Consider the following 18525-nt stretch of genomic DNA (forward strand, 5'->3'; position numbering starts at 1 on the left):
TACCTGTGATGAACTCATTTCTTTTACTATATTTTTGGGCATTTGGATTTTTCTGTAAAATGTATTTGTACGTAATATTATAGGAATTGTTATAGTATGTATTGATTATAACTTCATTATTATGTTAAAAATACGATACCATTTTTGTTGTAATTTTTTTTATTTTCTGTGGCAGTTTACTGAAGCTACATCTGAATTATAATAAAATGCTTTGTCATGATAAAACATAAATTTCCTGTGATGCTACCTCATTTAAAAGTTTTAATTTCATACCATTTATGGACTTGTGATGTGCCTATTCACAATGCAGTATGTAAGTACTTCATGTAAGAAATAAATAACTTTGCAGCTCTGTATTTTTTAAAGTTTCTACTCACTGTGTTATAATAGAGGATAAGTAAAATGATATTGTAATAGGACTTGTAATCAATTGTTAACAGCCCTTATAATGGCAGCTTTCCAGTAATAACAATTCTGTAAAATTGTTTCAACTAATCTCTGTATATGCTATTTGGAGTCGATATAGAACTTCTAATGGATGTGTCAGCAGCAATTTATTTGAAGAAAAATAGCAAGTTTCAATTGGCTTCTGTGGATCCGATGAAAGATTAGGACAAAATATCTTTTGCTTTTTATTGTATTTTTCAAGATAATAATGTTTCTGTTTGTCTTAAGTTGTCATCTACAAAACAAAAATCCATGCGATTAAAATGGTTTGTAAATTGTTAGTATATGGTGGCAACATTTACAGTTGATTGCAACTATCATTTTCAAACTAACCTCGTGGCAAAATGATTTTGTAAGTAGTTTAAATTTAGTGACACGATTTGAATTCATTTGGGTCTTTCAAGATTCATCTAATATTCTTACTGTTTGGAGTAGGAAAAGATATACACCTGTACTTAATTGTCAATAGCTCTTAATTTTAAAACTATACATAACTTGGAAGTACATAAGATGAATAAGCAATTGCATATAAAATCAAATAATATTTAAAATGGTTTTTGTGGGGATGTTTATTTTTATCTGAACCCTGTTAGCGTTGCATGTTGTTTGGACGTCGTTAAAATGTCTTTCCTCAAATTTAACTGAGAGATACTATTTACTGTATATACCTGCTTTATAATGCTATGATTAATCCATTTCGATGCTCTCGATAGATTTAGAACAAATGTAATGTGATAAATATATATGGAACAGTTCGCTTTGTGTAGGACCTTGCAACGTCGAGTGATGCCTTGAAAGGAGTCAGAATATTCTAATCGTCATGTAGTATTTAAATTCTACCGGAGATGGGGGGTCATTTGTACCTGACTCTCACGGTCTGTAAGACCATAAGATCTGTTATGGTAAAAAGCCAGAAAAGAATGGAATAATATGTCTCGGAGTCAATACCTTTAAAAAAGTGGAGTACAAAAGACAGAGAAATTCTAAACTTCTCAAAGTTGATTTTTTTATGAACATCGCAGTTTGGAAACTAAGAAAGAGGTGATAAGTGTACATGTGTTAAATATTTTAATTAAATATCAATACAGAACAATAAACTGGCTTTCATTTTTTCAACATATTGTATGCGCCACCTATAAGCAATGGTATTTTTTAATTAAAACGAGTTTACAAAAACATTACGTTCACTACGTGAAATAAATGATAATTATATACGTAAGATTATCTTTTTTTTCAACAAATATAAAATTCAAAAGAATCTGAGATCTATTAATTTCTTGACTGTTGGTCATACACTCTGCTGTAGACTGTAGTTTCACTCATTCAAGACTCAACCCTCAGAAATTAATACTAAATTACTATAATAATGGAAAATCAACAAATTATTATCCAACATGGCCTGCTTAACACGCGTAACTTATAAGAAGGATGTGACGAGAAGGAATTTGGAAGATTCTTCCATTTTACGTTAGTGTCAAAGATTTTTTTTTCAGCATGATCCTCCGATAGGTGACAGGTAAATTTATTGAGTTACAATGCAAAAATCCAGGATTCGGTTCCCCGCGGTGGGCAGAGTGTAGATACTTCATTGTGTAGCTTTCTTCTAAGAATTAAATAATTGGTTACTTTTAGTTTTCGTAACAAAAGTTTATTTTAGAAGATGAAACCACTCAACAATTTTATTGAAAAAATGAAAATGTAGCATTAAAAAAGTCTATCGCATTTATTTCTATGCATCTTAACACAAGTTCTTAATCAAAGACGAAATACAGAAGCTAATCAAATCGATTTGTGTTCTAGATTGAATTCAAGAGTGTTTGTAGTAGGTAGGACGGAAAATCGTAGGTTTATGTATATATATATATATTATAACCATAAATTTTAAAGCCAAAACAAAACGCATTAAAATTAAACAAAATACGCTGCAGAGTACAATGTGGGATTATAATATGTATCTAAGGTTTTATAGATGACTTCAGGTATAGGACCGTCCATCAATGTTAACCACCAATTCGCTAATCTCACATAAGAATATTAGAAATTATATTGAACTCCTAAAATGCTCCTACTATTTTGTATTATTACACATAGGTGATGTCTTTTCACACTTCGTGATGTCTTTTTCTTTTATTTTTTGCCGAGACCAAAACTAAAAGATATATATTGGAAAATAAGTTGTATTTTTTCCTTTAATTTTCTTAATACATTAATAAAACGCTTACTGGCTGATAACGGACGAGAGGTTTTGTAGTAACGCGTAAATTTTCCGTTTTCTTCGTGCATGTTTAACTACCGAAAAAAAGTACACAACTCTTCATGAACTCATTGTAAAATTGAAACCAATATAAAATAAGTTCTCTATCAGGTTTATAAATACATGTATATGGCAATGAATCTAACTTTTTTATATACAAAAAACACGGAAATACTTTCCTCCAATGTAATATGTGTTATGCTACTGATTTGGCCAGGCATGACCAAGCGCGATAAGGGTTCGATTCGTAAACCGAGGGTCGCGGGTTCGAATCCCGGTCGCACCAAACATGCTCGCTCTTTCAGCCGTGGGAGCGTTATAATGTTACGGTCAATCCCACTATTCGTTGGTAAAAGAGTACCCCAAGATTTTGGCGGTGGGTGATGATGACTAGCTACCTTCCCTCTGGTCTTACGCTGCTAAATTAGGGTCGAGTAGTTTTGCGCGAAATTTAAAAAACAAAACAAGCTACTAATTTAAAATTTTAATAAACGAAAGTTTATTAGTTGTCTTTTTGAAAGATTGCTTGCTTATTTTTTAATGTTTGGAATTATTTGTTGTTGTTTTTTTCTGGTATATTTCATGTGTATAGATTAAATACAGAACATTGAGTGAAAAATAAAGCTTTTTTTTTTTTTTCACGTTTACTACGATCTGTTACAGGCAGTTGGTTAAGGCACTGCATTCCCACTCTTAGGTGCGCGGGTTCCAATTCCCGTCCTACCAATATGCTCGCCTTTTCAGCCGTGGGGGCGTTTTAATGTTATGTTCAATCTCACTATTTGCTGGTAAAAAGGCGGTGGTGATAAGTGTCTACTTTACACTGTTAAATTAGGGACTGATAGTGTAAATAGCCCTCATGTATCTTTGTGCGAAATTCAAACATTCTGTACGAATATTTTTATTTCTACTTCTGGAGAAATTAAAACTCCTTTCTGTTACATTGATTACGCAATGACAGTCCCAGACTAATCTCTGTTCTTAAACTTCCAGATTTAAATCAGAAGAAGAAAAAAACTTTAGTACGTATCATATTAATACGTTTAATTTGAAATGGTTATGTTTAAATACCAGAAACATAAAATATGCATTATGATGTTAGGAAGTCGTATTTTAACGTGCTCTGAAAGCCAAGACGAAAGGCACTATTCCTTTAGTAAGACTTGAAGCCATGTAATACTAACTATAAACAATTATACATTTATTCGGATAACTTACAAGCGTTTTAGGTAAAAAAAAAAAGTAGAGCTTAATACTAAAAGTAATCTACTTAAAGTATATTACAGTATTAATATTCAGCTGTTTATTAAATTTTAGTTTAGGTGTGCTAAACACACTACTTATCCAATCAGTTGAAATTTGTGTTTGCTAATGGCATAAAGTTAAATGCTTCATAATAATTCAGCAATCCTGAAATCATCAACTATCCCTAACTCTAACAGATTTATACATCGTTTATGGAAAATTCGTTGAACGTCAATAAGTTGTTAATCGCAAATTCACTATTTGTCAGTTTAAACGATTCATTTAAACTTGTATACACAACTTAGCTTTTTCACCATAAGATGACGCTTGTTATTCGTTATACTCGAAGAAAAGAACTGAGCACAAATTCAAATAGAACAACATGCAAAAAAATTTCAAAATTACTATAAGTTAGGAAAAAAGTTATTTCACTAAATAATTAAGCTGTGTGAAGTCTTAAATTACAAAAGAAAGTATTTTTGTTCTGAGAATGACAGTTTATTCGTCAAGAAAGTGGAAACATCCCAGTACAGATGGACAGCTCTGGATGAAAAACCTACGAAGAAAGTTTAAAGTTGTATCAACACAGTAAACTAAAAAAACAGAAACATTAGTCATAATATTACTCATATTCTAAAGACATTTTAACTTTCAACTCTTAATGTTTGTTTAATTAGAATTTCTGATACTATCCTCGTTAAAATGATTACATTGCACTGGTTATAAAAGAGCTATTAACGCCGAAATACCACTTTTTTATGAAACTGCACACGCAATATTTTATAAAGGGTTCTCAGACGTATACACACTTTTACATATTTTCTTAATTTCGAAAGAGAATTCGAGTTTCTCAGCACATTTAACACTCAAGGTTTCTTCGAGCCTTCGTGGGTTAAATTGTGATATACATTGGGTAGCAAAATTTACACCATGATCACTTGAGAACTGACAGTTTGGAATAAATCAGATATTATCAAGTTAAAACAACCTGTTACCAAGTGAATCTTTATATAACTTAAGATTTGAAAGATTTTTGCATTTAGAAAGATAGTTTAAAGTTTTTAACACTTGAGGTTTCAATAACTTGGTGAACACTTCACTGTTTGAAATTAGTTTTCATCTGGTTATAGGATGGTTTTTGGTATCAAATTTCAACTTATATCTCTCGGAATCATGAGCAGGAGCAGCCTCTTCATTACTCTACACAAGCTAAAACATACGTGCACTTCTATGGTAGTTTTCCATTGAACACAAAGATCAAATTTTCATTCACCACGATTCGAGTTAAAGTGGATAGGATGCTCGACATTTTTATAGAATTGATTCAACTCAAAAATGAAACAAAGTCAACAAACTTATAATCATTTAGTAAGTATACTTCCCTGATGTCGATTCAAGATAAAACTTCGGAAGCTAATATTATCATTTTTGTTGGGTAAAATTAAGTTCCATACAATACACCACCAGTGGAAATGCATTATTCTCGAAGAAAGTGCACGTGCACTGAGAGCCACCTAAACTATATTTAGAAAAATTCAGATGAAACTCTGTATTATGCAAATGATGAATTAACATCAATAGTCATTTATATTCAGATATTAATGCGCTCTTAATGTATACATACACACACTGAGGACAATAAAAGGGTCGACTCTTTTCCATAAATCGTTCAACATCAGTGTAACACATTTTGCAATTACAGGGGTATCTGTGAATAACAAATGAGCCATTTTTATCGTTTCACTTTACCCTTATACTTTTTGGAGCCATTCTTCACTTTAACTTATTTCTCTGCTTTTGATTAGTTCTTGCATGTGTTTTTTTTTTCTTGGGAGCCTGTAAGTTGCACAGCGGTATGTCTGTGGATTTATAACGCTAGAAACCGAGTTTCGATACCCTTGTTGGGAAGATCACAGATAGCTATTTAGCTTTGTGCTTGATTACAAGCAAACAAATCTTCTTGGGAGAATTGGTTTGTTCTAACTCCAACTATCATTTGTTCTCTGAACCGATGTAATGGGAAAAATATACAGTCTCACGCTTTTAGTAACATATTTTGACCTTTGAACATTAATTAAACTGTTTAGCTGTGGAATTCGGATGGAACATAGAAACAAAGTTACCAAGTTAATTATAAATATAATTATCTCTAGTCTACCTCAACTGACACCAACTTCTATTAAAATGATAAGAGCTAGACGCATAAAACGGTCGGTAAATTGTCGGAGTGTAAATCAGAGGATACGCGGTTTGCATGTCGTTGGGACAGTGGGTTCATTATAACTGATGAGAAAATCACACTATTCGATTAGAGTTACTAGTAGGTGCTGTTTAACCAGGTTCTTTCAGTTCAGAATCAGATAATCGCTTAGATAGTTTCATGGATTATTTATTATTTATCATTGCATGGGGAAGGCTTACCTTTAGGCTAAACTTGATTTACTGTAAGTACTTGTAGATCTTGAAGGAATGATTTCCCGAATCTGACACCACTACGCAACCGTCTGACGTTACAGCTAACCCTTGTGGGCCGTACAAAGGATCTCCATAAGTATTGACGAAAGACAAAAACGACCCACAACTGTCAAAAATCTGTGAAAAAATGTAAAGTTAATAATTTGGTGTGACATATTGCTTCTGTTATTTGTAACTTTCCATTTCATTTTCAGATAAAAGCGTAATTTATTTAATAAAACACATATTTATCACCTCAAGTCATAATTATTTAAATCATAAGCTGGTAGAACCTCTTAATTATTAATAGTTTTCATAAATCGCAGGCACCCTTGTATTCGTGGGTCAAGGTCATCTTGTCAGTAAACTGGCGAAACAACTTGGCTGTCATTATTTTTCACAAATAGTTTTTACCAAATCTAAAATTGTTTAAAATATGAAAAACCTTTCAGGTGTTTTCTAAGTGCGATTCTTGAATATTTTGTGTCACATATTACAAATAGTGTTTGTTTTCTACCTCTAGAGCAGTGTTTCTTAACCTTTTCATCGTCTTACCCCCTGAGACTCTCCAGGGTATTACCGTGACCCCTATAATAATTTTTGTAATGGTGAACTTTGCGTAAAGGTAGAATAAAACAAAACTATATAAACATCCTAATTTATTGAAAATAAATGACCTTGAGAAATGCTACAAGTGCTAAACAAATGTAAAATCCATGGAATTACTGAACATCATACAAAACCTACATATTCACTCAGTGTGAGGGTTGATATAATATATATATATATATAATGAGAAAATATACTAAATACGATGGAAACTTTGATATTTAAGTTTTAAGTTTGATGTATTAATATTATATAGTTAAAAAATTTAGGTAATTCAAAACGTTGTAATATATGAAAATTTTTACTCAAAATTAGACAGGTGGTTGCACAACAAGCATCTCGACGTGGTTCAACTGCCGAACTTCAGCGTGTTTCTCATTGGTGAGCAGCTACAGGCACTTGCCACAAAACTGCAAACTGCTCCGTGATTTCCCCAATAATTCCCAAACTTTCCGTGAACCTCCGAGAAACTTCGAACGATCCCCCATGGGGTCACGACCCTCAGGTTAAGAACAACACGTTAAAAGCTTCCTGTTATTATAGTCCTTTCTTTGTTTTATCATTGTATTACAATATTTTTATGTCAGATAAGACTGCAAGCAAAAATATTTATAAACCATGAAAGCCAGACTTTGTTTATTCAGGACCTGTTTAATGTGCTTTAACACTCTCATCCCCAGTGTGGTATAAAGATATAATACAGTGAAATGTTTGTGAATAAACAAATGACAAAACGACTCTAACTTTTTAAATTAAGTCATCAATATCTAACATACCTGAATTCGATTATTTCCCCAATCAGCTACCAAGATGTTGTCTTGTCTGTCGACAGCAATACCTGTTGGGGCATTAAACTGTCCGTTTCCTTCTCCATTAGATCCAAACATACAGACAAATTCACCATCAGAGTCAAATATTTTGATACAGTGATTGTGAAAATCTGATACAATGATGTGGTTTTTACTGTTTATAGCTGCATAATGTGGTCCAGCAAACTTATTTGTACCACTCCCCCTAGTGCCAAATTTATTTAAAAGTTTTCCGTTTTCCTGAAATATCAATAAACAACTTGCTCTGTTGTCTACAGCAATGATGTGGCCATTTTTATCAATAGCTACTCCTTTTGGGCCTAAAAGTTTACCGACACCCATACGGCTTACATACTTCCCGTTAGGATCAAAAATACTTAGACATTTATTTTCATAATCTGCTATGATGTAATTGCCGTTAGTTGTGACTGCGACACCTGTTGGTCTTTGAATCTGGCCGGGACTCCGACCTCTGATCCCGAAACGCATCTTACAGTCACCTGCCGTGGTGAAAATTTGAACGCACTGGTTGTTACTATCTGCAATCACAATTAGGTTGTCTGGTGTACAACAAACGCCCTGAGGGTTTGTGAATTCTCCTTTGCCACGCCCTCTATTACCCACTCTCATTACCAAATCATCGTCAAAAAGATTATTTTTGCAATAGGATTCGCTGGATACATTAGTGGATGAACGTTTGGAGCTGCGCTGTCTGACACCAGTGGTTCTAGGTATCTTGGAACTCGTAGGCCGGTCACTAGATGATCCTTCTTCTTCGACAAATGCTTTCACCTCAAAAGGACTACCTTTAATGTGTTTTCCAAACAGTTTAATTGTAAATTTGTATGCTCCCTCCTTAGAAATAATGTATATAATGTCATAACTACCATTCTCCTGATCAAATATGTCCGGAATTAAGGTTACAGAAAGTTCTGAAGAGCTAATATCTGTCTCAAACACCATATTCCCGTCTTTTACAATCTCTCCAAACCTGTCTTTAGGTACAACATTGACAAGAGTTTGTTTGCCAACAATACATTGTTTTAATCCTTCTCCTGAAGCTGTAGTTTCATAAGCCACAGCATTGTTGGTCTGTATATTTCCCAGAGTGTTCAATGTTTTCTTAATGACTGCCAGGTCAGCACCGTTAAAGGCTATGTAATCATTCTCTTCCGGCATGTTCTGGACAGACATCTCCGAGAATTCAGAAATCTTCTCGGCCATCTGTTTGTTAACAAGAAAAATCTCGGTGTCACTACCATAATTTAAAGTATTTTCAATAAAATCACAGCTGTTTGTAAGGTCTTTTAAGCACAATTCCAAGTAGTCCTTCTGTTCCTGCAGAACTTGTTGTTTTCGTTTGTGGCACTCATCAAGCTCTTTCAACAAGAAGGCCTTTTTCAACCGGACAAGTTCCATGACAGAGTCTAAGGTAAAACAAATGTCTTTAGATATCTTAGAGTGTTTGTTAGAAAGGTCATACGACGAGGCAGTGATGGAGTCCAAAGCTTCTCTGAAATCTGGAATCTGAGAGTAAGCTTTTTCCACAAGGTTTTTTAAGGTTCCTTTCTGGTCTTCCACTACCTCTTGCATACGTGAAGTAGAATGTCCATCATGTTCAATGTCTGTACACGTCACGCAAATAGGTGTTTCGCATTCGTTGCAATAAAATTTCAGAGTTTGGCTCTGATGTTTCGGACACGTTATTGAAAAGTTATTCTTTGATTTTCCATCTTCCTTAAACAGGGCTGTTTCGCTCAGGGAAAGAACTTGATGTCCACTGGTAGACATTTCTTTCTGATGCAACCTGGTGCATGAATCACACAGAAACTGGTTACAAATAATGCACTTAAACGTTCCCGGAACTCTGCATTTACAGCCGTGACAAGCTGTGGGCTTGTCTAAGATTTCCATCATTTTCAAGATGAAAAAGTTATTCTGGAGTCCACGTATTCCTTGTTCTGGAAGTATGGACTGTTGTCGACAGACAGGACAAGTTAGTGTTAAGCTCTCTGCTGGAATATAATTTAAAAGACAGGCCTCGCAAAAGGTATGTAGGCAAGGGAGAACCTAAAAGTAATATTACCATTTATTAAAATACGGAGATAATAATTTGATCATTTGACAAACGAAACCTTAAAAACCGCCATTTATGGAACACAAAAAGTTATAATTATTTGAACAAAAAAACCTCCTTTAAATAAAATTTCAAACATACGTGAAGTATATTTGCCTTAAAAACACAGAAAGTAAATTAGAACAGTTAAGGATTTTTCTAAGCTAATGTGTTTTGTAAAAAACTTGGACAATTACATTTATTCGGTCTCTGTTTTTTACCATTTATAAATACGTTACTAAATATTTGACAATTACAATATATATTTACGAATGTTATTGGGTTAGTGATTAGTTTCTGATTTTTTTTTCAATTGAAACATCTTCATATTCGTTTCATACAGAAGAGCTACTATCTTAGAATAATGCTGACAGACTATAAACCACAGAGGAAACAATAACATTCGTTCACGACAATAAAACTATATGGATAAGATCAGGTCTTTAAAAATAAGGATATTAAAAGCAAAATATGTGGATAGACACTAAATAGCCCCCCAGTGGCTCAGCGGTATATCTGTGAACTTACAACGCTAAAATCCAAATTTCGATACCCGTGGTGGGCGGAGCACAGATAGCCCTTTATGTAGCTTTGTGCTTAATTCAAACCAATAACAACGACACTAAATATTTCAATGAAATTAATGGCATCTACGCGGATGTTTTTCTTTTCAATCGTTTAGTTTTTGTTATTACGCGTTAATTGGCCTTTTCTAACTCTATAGTTCGATAACTATCGAAACAGAGAGCCATGTTATTTGGTAGCGTAATTAATGGAACTATAAGAAAGCAATTCCAATATCAAATTTTACTACCACTAGAGGGCAATGATTACAACATTCGTATAGCCAGTGTGCTAACACTATTTAATGTGACCACCAGTCATGCCCAATATTGCTTTTACTTTGGCACTGTCCGTCTTTGAGTCTTATGGTATATTTCAAGATAACTGGTATGTCAAAACTTGAGACAGTTTCACAGTCATATATCTATAAGAACGAGAAGCGAAGATTGCGTTGGTGTTGTGTAGACAACATCTTATTATCATGAGCCCTTAAAGCATGTCTCAGCAGTTTGTGTAATTTTAGTTGGAGCTCACATGTGACATCTAAGACAACAAGAGGGAAATTTCACGAGGTACTTCAAACGAAGAACATATTTTTCTGTAGTATTTTTATCAGAGGGTTTGTTTGTTTATTTGGAACCAAGCACAAAGTTAAACAATTAGTTATCTGTGTTCTGCCCGCCATGAGTATCGAAACCCGGTTTCTGGAAGTGTGAGTCTGGAGACAAACCTGTGTGCCATTAGGGGCTACATGGCGTCACCAATGAATGCCCATTATGAACGAACGTAGTTGTTGGAGCATCAGTTTGGATGTGTGATAACATTTCTTAACTAATAGTAGATAAAAACTGATCAAAGGCTCAAGTGGCTAGGAAAATTTAATTCGAATTTTAATCACCACTTTTATCGGACTAGAATGTTCGACAAATATTCATACAAAAAGAGCGCTGTCTATGAAACAGTAGTATTTTGAAAAACAGTATTACCTTTTAAGTCCTATCTACATCTATGTTTGAAAAGATTCGTGTGAGAAAATTATACGATTCTCTTGTAATTAAACACTTACGAACTCACAACTATTCAGCATTAGGCATATAAAATCGTCTAACAAATACCAAACAAAGTCTTCGAAAGACCACCCAGTTCTGAGAGACTAAACATAGATTCAGTTTTATTCTTTGCCATAACGTTTCACAACAAGCAAGTATAACATGGGAATTCACTGGGACACGAGAGATAACACAATCTTCTACACTGAGGACTGAGAAATAATACAGTCTTCTACAGTGAGGACTGAGAGATAATACAATCTTCTACAGTGAGAACTGGTTTAATTAACTTACTCTAAAAAGCATTACTGACGATGGAAAAATTAGTTTCACTAAAAGTTTAACTGGTTCTTAAAGCTGATAAAGAATAGAGTACATTTTTGTTCTTTCAAACGTTTTCCAATGAATCTGAATTGTCATGAATCCTGTAAAAAGAGTTCTCTGCGAAACGTTAGTCAAAGAAAAAGGAACAGTATTGAACATGGTGACGAAATATTTGTTTCCTTGTTTTGAATTTCGCGCAAAGCTACACGAGGACTCTCAGCGCTAGCCGTCCATAATTTAGTAATATAAGACTAGAGGGATGGCAGCTAGTCATCAACACCCACCGCTAACTCTTGGACTACTCTTTTATCAACGACTAGTGCGATTGACTGTTAAATTATAATACCTCCAAAGCTGAAAGGGCGAGTATGTTTGGTGGGACATGGATTCGAATCCGCGCCTCTTAGATTTTGAGTCGAGTGCCCTAACTACTCGGCCATGCCATGTGGTAAAATCTCTTTGCAAACTATAACTGTTATTAAACTAATTTTAAGGTAGCTTTTCTTTAATTCATGCATCTTACCTTAAAACTTTAAAAATATAGAAACTGGAATAATATGATTAATTTATGTGGAATAACTTTGGATGTGTATGTTTGTTCAGTGCCTATAGAAACCTGAATTAAAATACTTGTCTACATAACATACCTGTATAAAAAGTTCAGTTCACATAAAAAATACACAACAGAATAGGATGATAGCCTTAGAATTAATACCTTCGGATTTGTGTACTTGTTAAGGCAAATTCCGCACTTCAAGAACTGAGAATCAATCTGACGCACCATTTTAAATGGTTCAATGTTCGCTCCAGAAGACATATTTGACCAGGCTTCGGTTTCTAAATGGGGTTCCTCGTACAAAGGACTGAAACTTTCGTGATACTAAATAATAAATAAAAATATGTATTATATATAATGATATACTTATTTGAATAAGTCAAAGATAATTCCATAAATTACAACGTTAAAAGAAATTAAGTTATACAAAAAATCACAAAAACAACTAATCTACTTATTTTGATGACTTCTGGAAAAGAATTGAAATAAATTTTATAAAATTATTGATTTACGATACATTTTCCTCTTGTCATTATGACTTTGGTGTAACTTGACCTATGACACATTTTTTGAGGTCGTCATACGATTTTAGACCAGTGTCCTGCAAAAGAAGCCGTCTCTAGAAGTATCTCCGATTAGGTTTGGTTTGGTTTGTTTTGAATTTCACGCAAAGCTACACGAGGGCTATCTCCTATAGCCGTCCCTAATTTAACAATGTAAGACTAGAGGGAATGCAGCTAGTCATCACCACCCACCGCCAACTCTTGGGCTACTCTTTTACCACCGAATAGTGGGATTGACCGTAACATTGTAACGCTCCCACGGCTGAAAGGGCAAAAATGTTTGGTGTGACGGGAATTCGAATCCGTGATCTTCGGATTAGGCGTCGTGTGCCTAATCTCCGATTAGTACAATTCTTTTTGTCTTATCTTTATCTCTCCAAATATCAGTTTCAAAGTTTGTGTATCTAAAAACTACAAGAGTCTGAAGTCACGTGCTAAAATACAGTTCAAATGATATGGACACAAATATATTTTTTTTCCACAGGAATTTAATCAGAATTCAATTTACATTATTTCCATAAATGCAATACAATATCATATTACATAATATTTGGGGAAACAAGATACATTCGATTTAAATCAAACACCATTGGAAGATATTCTAACACACATCTTTGCTCGCTGTACCATTTAAATGGGAACAATATATAATTTAAAACGCTCATTTTATTTAGTAAAACAGTTCATGGCCAGTGTACGACAAAGCTACATATATCATAACTACAAGTTACTTTATCACTCATTTGAAAGCACTGTCAATATTGCATTTATGTGATTAAAAACAGCAAAAATATTATATTAAATATTTAATAAAAATAAAATATCATAAGAAAATTATAAATATCATGAACAATTCAGAAGTCAATGAATCTCTTAAAATGGTCCTACTTCTTAACTTTACATAGTTAATAAATATATAGGTCATAAACTTGCTACTTTTCACTCCACGAAGACGATGTGATTACATAATAATGAAAACAGTTTTATTACAAAAGGGATAGCAACACACTGTCCTGTTGTTACTTCACAACAGACAATGAACTCTCGTGCCACTTGCCAGCTTCAGCCTTTCAGTTTAGTTGTGTTTAGTATTGGCACAGAATTATCAAAGCAAAAACTAGGTTATTTTTTTTGCATGATTTTTTCATTGTAATTTAGTATCATCTTAAACCACAAACATATGTAAGAATAATATAATAACTTCTAGCTCAGTTTATGTATTTATTTGTTTCAGTGAAAAGTTCATCCAGTAAACTATTTTAGCTCTGGTCACTGTGGGGAATCGAGCCGTAGATTTTAGCGTTGTAAGTCACTAATATTACCGGGGGACTATGTATTGGAAAATGTTTACATTGCATAATTTTCACAGTATAAAGAGCTGAAATTAATATATCTATTTATGTTTATACAAATACTGTTAGCATTTCAAAGAAGCCTTTACACCTACATTGGTGTTTAGCTTTCAAGGCACCAAAGTGCGTTGTGTTAAGCCTTACCATCACAGTGTTAATAAACATCCGATCTATGAGTACGTGAAATGAAAAAATAGAGATTAATGCGTATTTCACAACAGAGGAAGGGTAACTGTCAGGTGTAAAGATGCATGTCATCCATCGGTAATTTTATTAATTTTTGTTTAAAACAAATATTTGATTAGAGAAACATCCAAAGATTCTGATGTTTCTGATGTTATATTTATTTTCTTTGTTGTAATTGGTTCAAGACAAAATAAAAAGTTTATACGCTAAAAACTGGGGCTTGATACTCATGTTGAACATAAGGCCAGATAACCTTGTCGGTAACCTTGCTCTAAAACACATACACACAAGAACACCACCAACACAAGATTTCAAATGACAGACTCACTATTTAGGCTTAGTGCTCAGCGTTATCTTTTAAGCAAAGAAATGCATTGTGGAGTTTAGTATAAAACTGTAAAAAGCATAAAAAGAATGAGATGCTTTATTAACATAAATTGTACTTGCCTGTCAAATTTTAAACATAAAATTAATATAGCGTTATAAGAAAGACTTCCTTTGACGTAAGTATTCTTCTAACCACGAAAAACTTCCTTCTTTATGCAAGCTAGCCCTAATCTTATGGTGCTGTTAATATTATATATATGTATTTCGAGTGAGATAAGTTTTGATTTTTCACTTGAATTAACAGGCAAAAAAATAGAATTAAGAAATTGAAAATATATGCAATTTTATTTTTGGTTAATATTTATATATCGATTAGTGTTGTTTTTTTAAACTATTAGCATACGTTGCTAACTTCTGTCAAATGCATTCATAAATAATTTACGAAATTAGATCATAATAATATTTCCTTTCGGTGTTCTCCATTAAAAGTTAAGGCTCGAAGGTTCGAATCCCCGTCACACCAAACATGCTCACCTTTTCAGCCGTGGCGACGTTATAATGATACGGTTAATCCCACTATTCGTTGGTAAAGGAGTAGACCAAGATTTGGCGGTGGGTGGTGATGACTAGCTGCTTTCCTTCCCTCTAGTCTTACAATGCTAAATTAGAGACGACTGCTGCAGATAGCCCTTGTGTAGCTTTGCGTGAAATTCAAAAACAAACCTGAACAAATCCATTATAATTTCTCTTTTAAGTACTAAGTGTTTTTTGTGTGTTGGTTATTTTTCAATGGGCAGATATATAAATTGTGTACAAATGTTTTGACAAATACAAAAGTTTGTTTGTTTGTTTTGGAATTTCGCACAAAGCTACTCGAGGGCTATCTGTGCTAGCCGTCCCTAATTTAACAGTGTAAGACTAGAGGGAAGGCAGCTAGTCATCACCACCCACCGCCAACTCTTGGGCTACTCTTTTACCAACGAAAAGTGGGATTGACCGTCACGTTATAACGCCCCCACGGCTGGGAGGGCGAACATGTTTGGCGCGACTCGGGCGCGAACGCGCGACCCTCAAAGTACGAAGCGCACGCCTTAACGCGCTAGGCCATGCCAGGCCTAATACAAAAGTAAAAGTAAAAATAAATGTAAATGTACAAAAGTACATATTCATAGACTACTTTATATTATTGTCTTTGTTAACCTTATTTATGTTGAAAAGCGAAAACAGGCACTGTACTGCTTTGTGAAATAAAAGGTAACATTTTACCCCATTTGTCTTTTTTGTAAATATATATCTTTTACAACTACTCTCATATGAAATTACTCGAACTTAAATATTTTCTATTATTTTCATGCTTGCTCATTTAGAACAGTATTAGTGCTCCAGGTGATTCCAGCCATCGATTTAATACTTTCTCTTTGAAGTGAGGTGAGATGAATATTTTAATATATACATATTTGTAAGTACTTCTATACCGGTTTTTCCCTCTGTCGATTATACTTGTCATTATTTTCCTTTACGCTATTTTTAAACACGATAGAAGAAAATTATCAAAAATCGAACTTATGAAAGTATGAAACGAAACATTGTACGTAAAAATGTTTTTGTTAAGTATGTAGTAAGCCAACATAAAAAGAGTAAGAGAAAGAGAGAGCAAGAACAGATATTCCTTCCATGACTATGAATTGTGTTTCTATTATCAGTTACTAGATAGCACTTAATTTTTATTCTCTTGCAAATTTTGTAGTTCATACTGGATGGGGGTTTACATATTTTGATGAAAAGTTGGGAAGAAACGACCTTTACACTCCAAATATATATATATATATTTTGTGCCGTTTCCTCGGGGTTAATATAGACAGTGACACTCCAACAATAGAGCAAAAAAAAGGTCTGGCATAGCCCGGTGGTTAAGACGCTCGACTCATAATCCGAAAGTCGCGAATTCGAATTACGTCACACCAAACATGCTCGCCCTCTCAGCTGTGAGGGGTGTTATAACGTGACGTCCAATCCCACTATTCATTGGTAAAAGAGTATCCCAACAGTTGGTGGTGGGTGGCGACGACTAGCTGCTTCCCCTCTAGACTTACACTGTTAAATTAGGGACAGCTAGTGCAGATAGCTCTTGTGTAGCTTTGCACGAAGTTCAAAAACAAACCTAATCTATCATTACAAATTCTTCTATTATTAAAAGAAGCAAACAAACAAAATATGATTGTGTGAGAATGAAACGGCTTATTACAAATTTCAGAACTTTTTTTTTTCATAAATTGACGTATTTAATGTATTAAGTAGGTCTTAATGAGAAATAGACTGAAATAATAAATACACTTTGAGCAGATCAAGCCAGTGGTTCGAACATAATGCGCAACAAGAAATGTTGTATAATTTCTAAATTTGTTTACTGTTTAGGTGGGTTTTTTCCGAAATTTTCGTGCAAAGCTACACAAATGACTATCTACACAAAGTAGTTTCAAATTTTGAACTGATGAACTTGAGCCAAGAAGCTCAACTAAATGAAATTGAACAAGCAATCAAAAATTCATAAAACAAAGCACCGGGAAATGATGGAATACAAACAATTCTTCTCAAAAAAGGCACTCCAAAATTATTTGACCACATACTAGCCATATTTAATTTATCTCTATACTCTGGTTGTGTAGGTAAAATTCTTGAAAGAATAATAAGCAATAGACTTTCCACATTTTTGGAGATTAATTTAAAATTACCAGAAGATCAAATCGGATTTAGAAAATATAGACAAACAACAGATAATTTAATTAGATAAACTAAAACAATAATAAACAGCTTTAATATACAAGAATGCACTGTCGCCTGCTTCCTCGATATCGAGAAAACATTCGACACTGTATGGCACAATGGTCTTCGGTTCTGTATGTATGAAATGGGACTACCGCGAGAAGTTATTTGCTGGTTATCTAGCTTTTTGGAAAACAGAAAATGTAGAATAAACATAGAGGGAACTTTCTCGCAGCTCTTCACTCCAGAAGCTGACGTCCCTCAAGGAGGGGTGGTTAGTCCTATTCTCTTCATCATGTATGTAAATGATATGCCACTCAAAAACCCAAACCATGGGTACGCATCACAGTTCGCTGATGATGTAGTAATTTGGAAAAGTGCCCCTACACCAGAAATAGCAGCCACTAACTTACAACCACAACTAAACATATTATGTGAATACTGCCAAAAATATAGAATTAAAATAAACACAGTGAAGACACAATTAGTAATATTTTCAAAATCAACGAAACATAAAAATGTTCAACCCCAGATCTACATGAACGGAGAGCTTCTCCAAACTGCTAAATCTGCAAAATTCTTAGGGTTAACATATGATTCTAAACTTACCTGGATAAAACATGTAAATAATATAAAAACTAAAATTTGGCGAAGAATAAACTATGCTAGGAGTCTAATTGGTAAAAACTACGGAACAACACCAGAAAACATCATTAAAATATACAAGACATATATTAGACCAGTAATAGACTATGCAGCTCCTGCATGGATCAATGTAAGTGAAAAACAAATGCAAACCAAACTCCAAACATTACAGAATACACTAATTACATCAGCATACAGAGTACCTAAAACCACTTCCTCAAAGTTCATGCATAATTACTCAAATACGCAATAAATACCAGAT

The 18525-nt window shown here is 33.8% G+C and overlaps 1 protein-coding gene across 4 annotated transcripts in view; it reads right to left on the reverse strand.

The window, feature by feature from the left end:
* Positions 1 to 4422: 4422 nt before the first annotated feature.
* Positions 4423 to 18525, reverse strand: part of LOC143242461 (tripartite motif-containing protein 2-like) — a 38423-nt gene continuing 24320 nt past the window's right edge. For all 4 annotated transcript variants that reach the window (XM_076485879.1, XM_076485877.1, XM_076485873.1 and 1 more), the window contains 4 exons: positions 12587 to 12751; positions 7786 to 9888; positions 6368 to 6538; positions 4423 to 4502 (listed from right to left, as the gene is read on the reverse strand). In XM_076485879.1, coding sequence (XP_076341994.1) covers positions 6386 to 6538; positions 7786 to 9888; positions 12587 to 12688 — 2358 coding nt within the window. In that variant the 5' untranslated portion in view covers positions 12689 to 12751 and the 3' untranslated portion in view covers positions 4423 to 4502; positions 6368 to 6385. The remainder of the gene's footprint in view (positions 4503 to 6367; positions 6539 to 7785; positions 9889 to 12586; positions 12752 to 18525) is intronic.

This window comes from Tachypleus tridentatus, chromosome 2, assembly GCF_004210375.1.
Source record: "Tachypleus tridentatus isolate NWPU-2018 chromosome 2, ASM421037v1, whole genome shotgun sequence".
Classification (NCBI taxonomy): domain Eukaryota; kingdom Metazoa; phylum Arthropoda; class Merostomata; order Xiphosura; family Limulidae; genus Tachypleus; species Tachypleus tridentatus.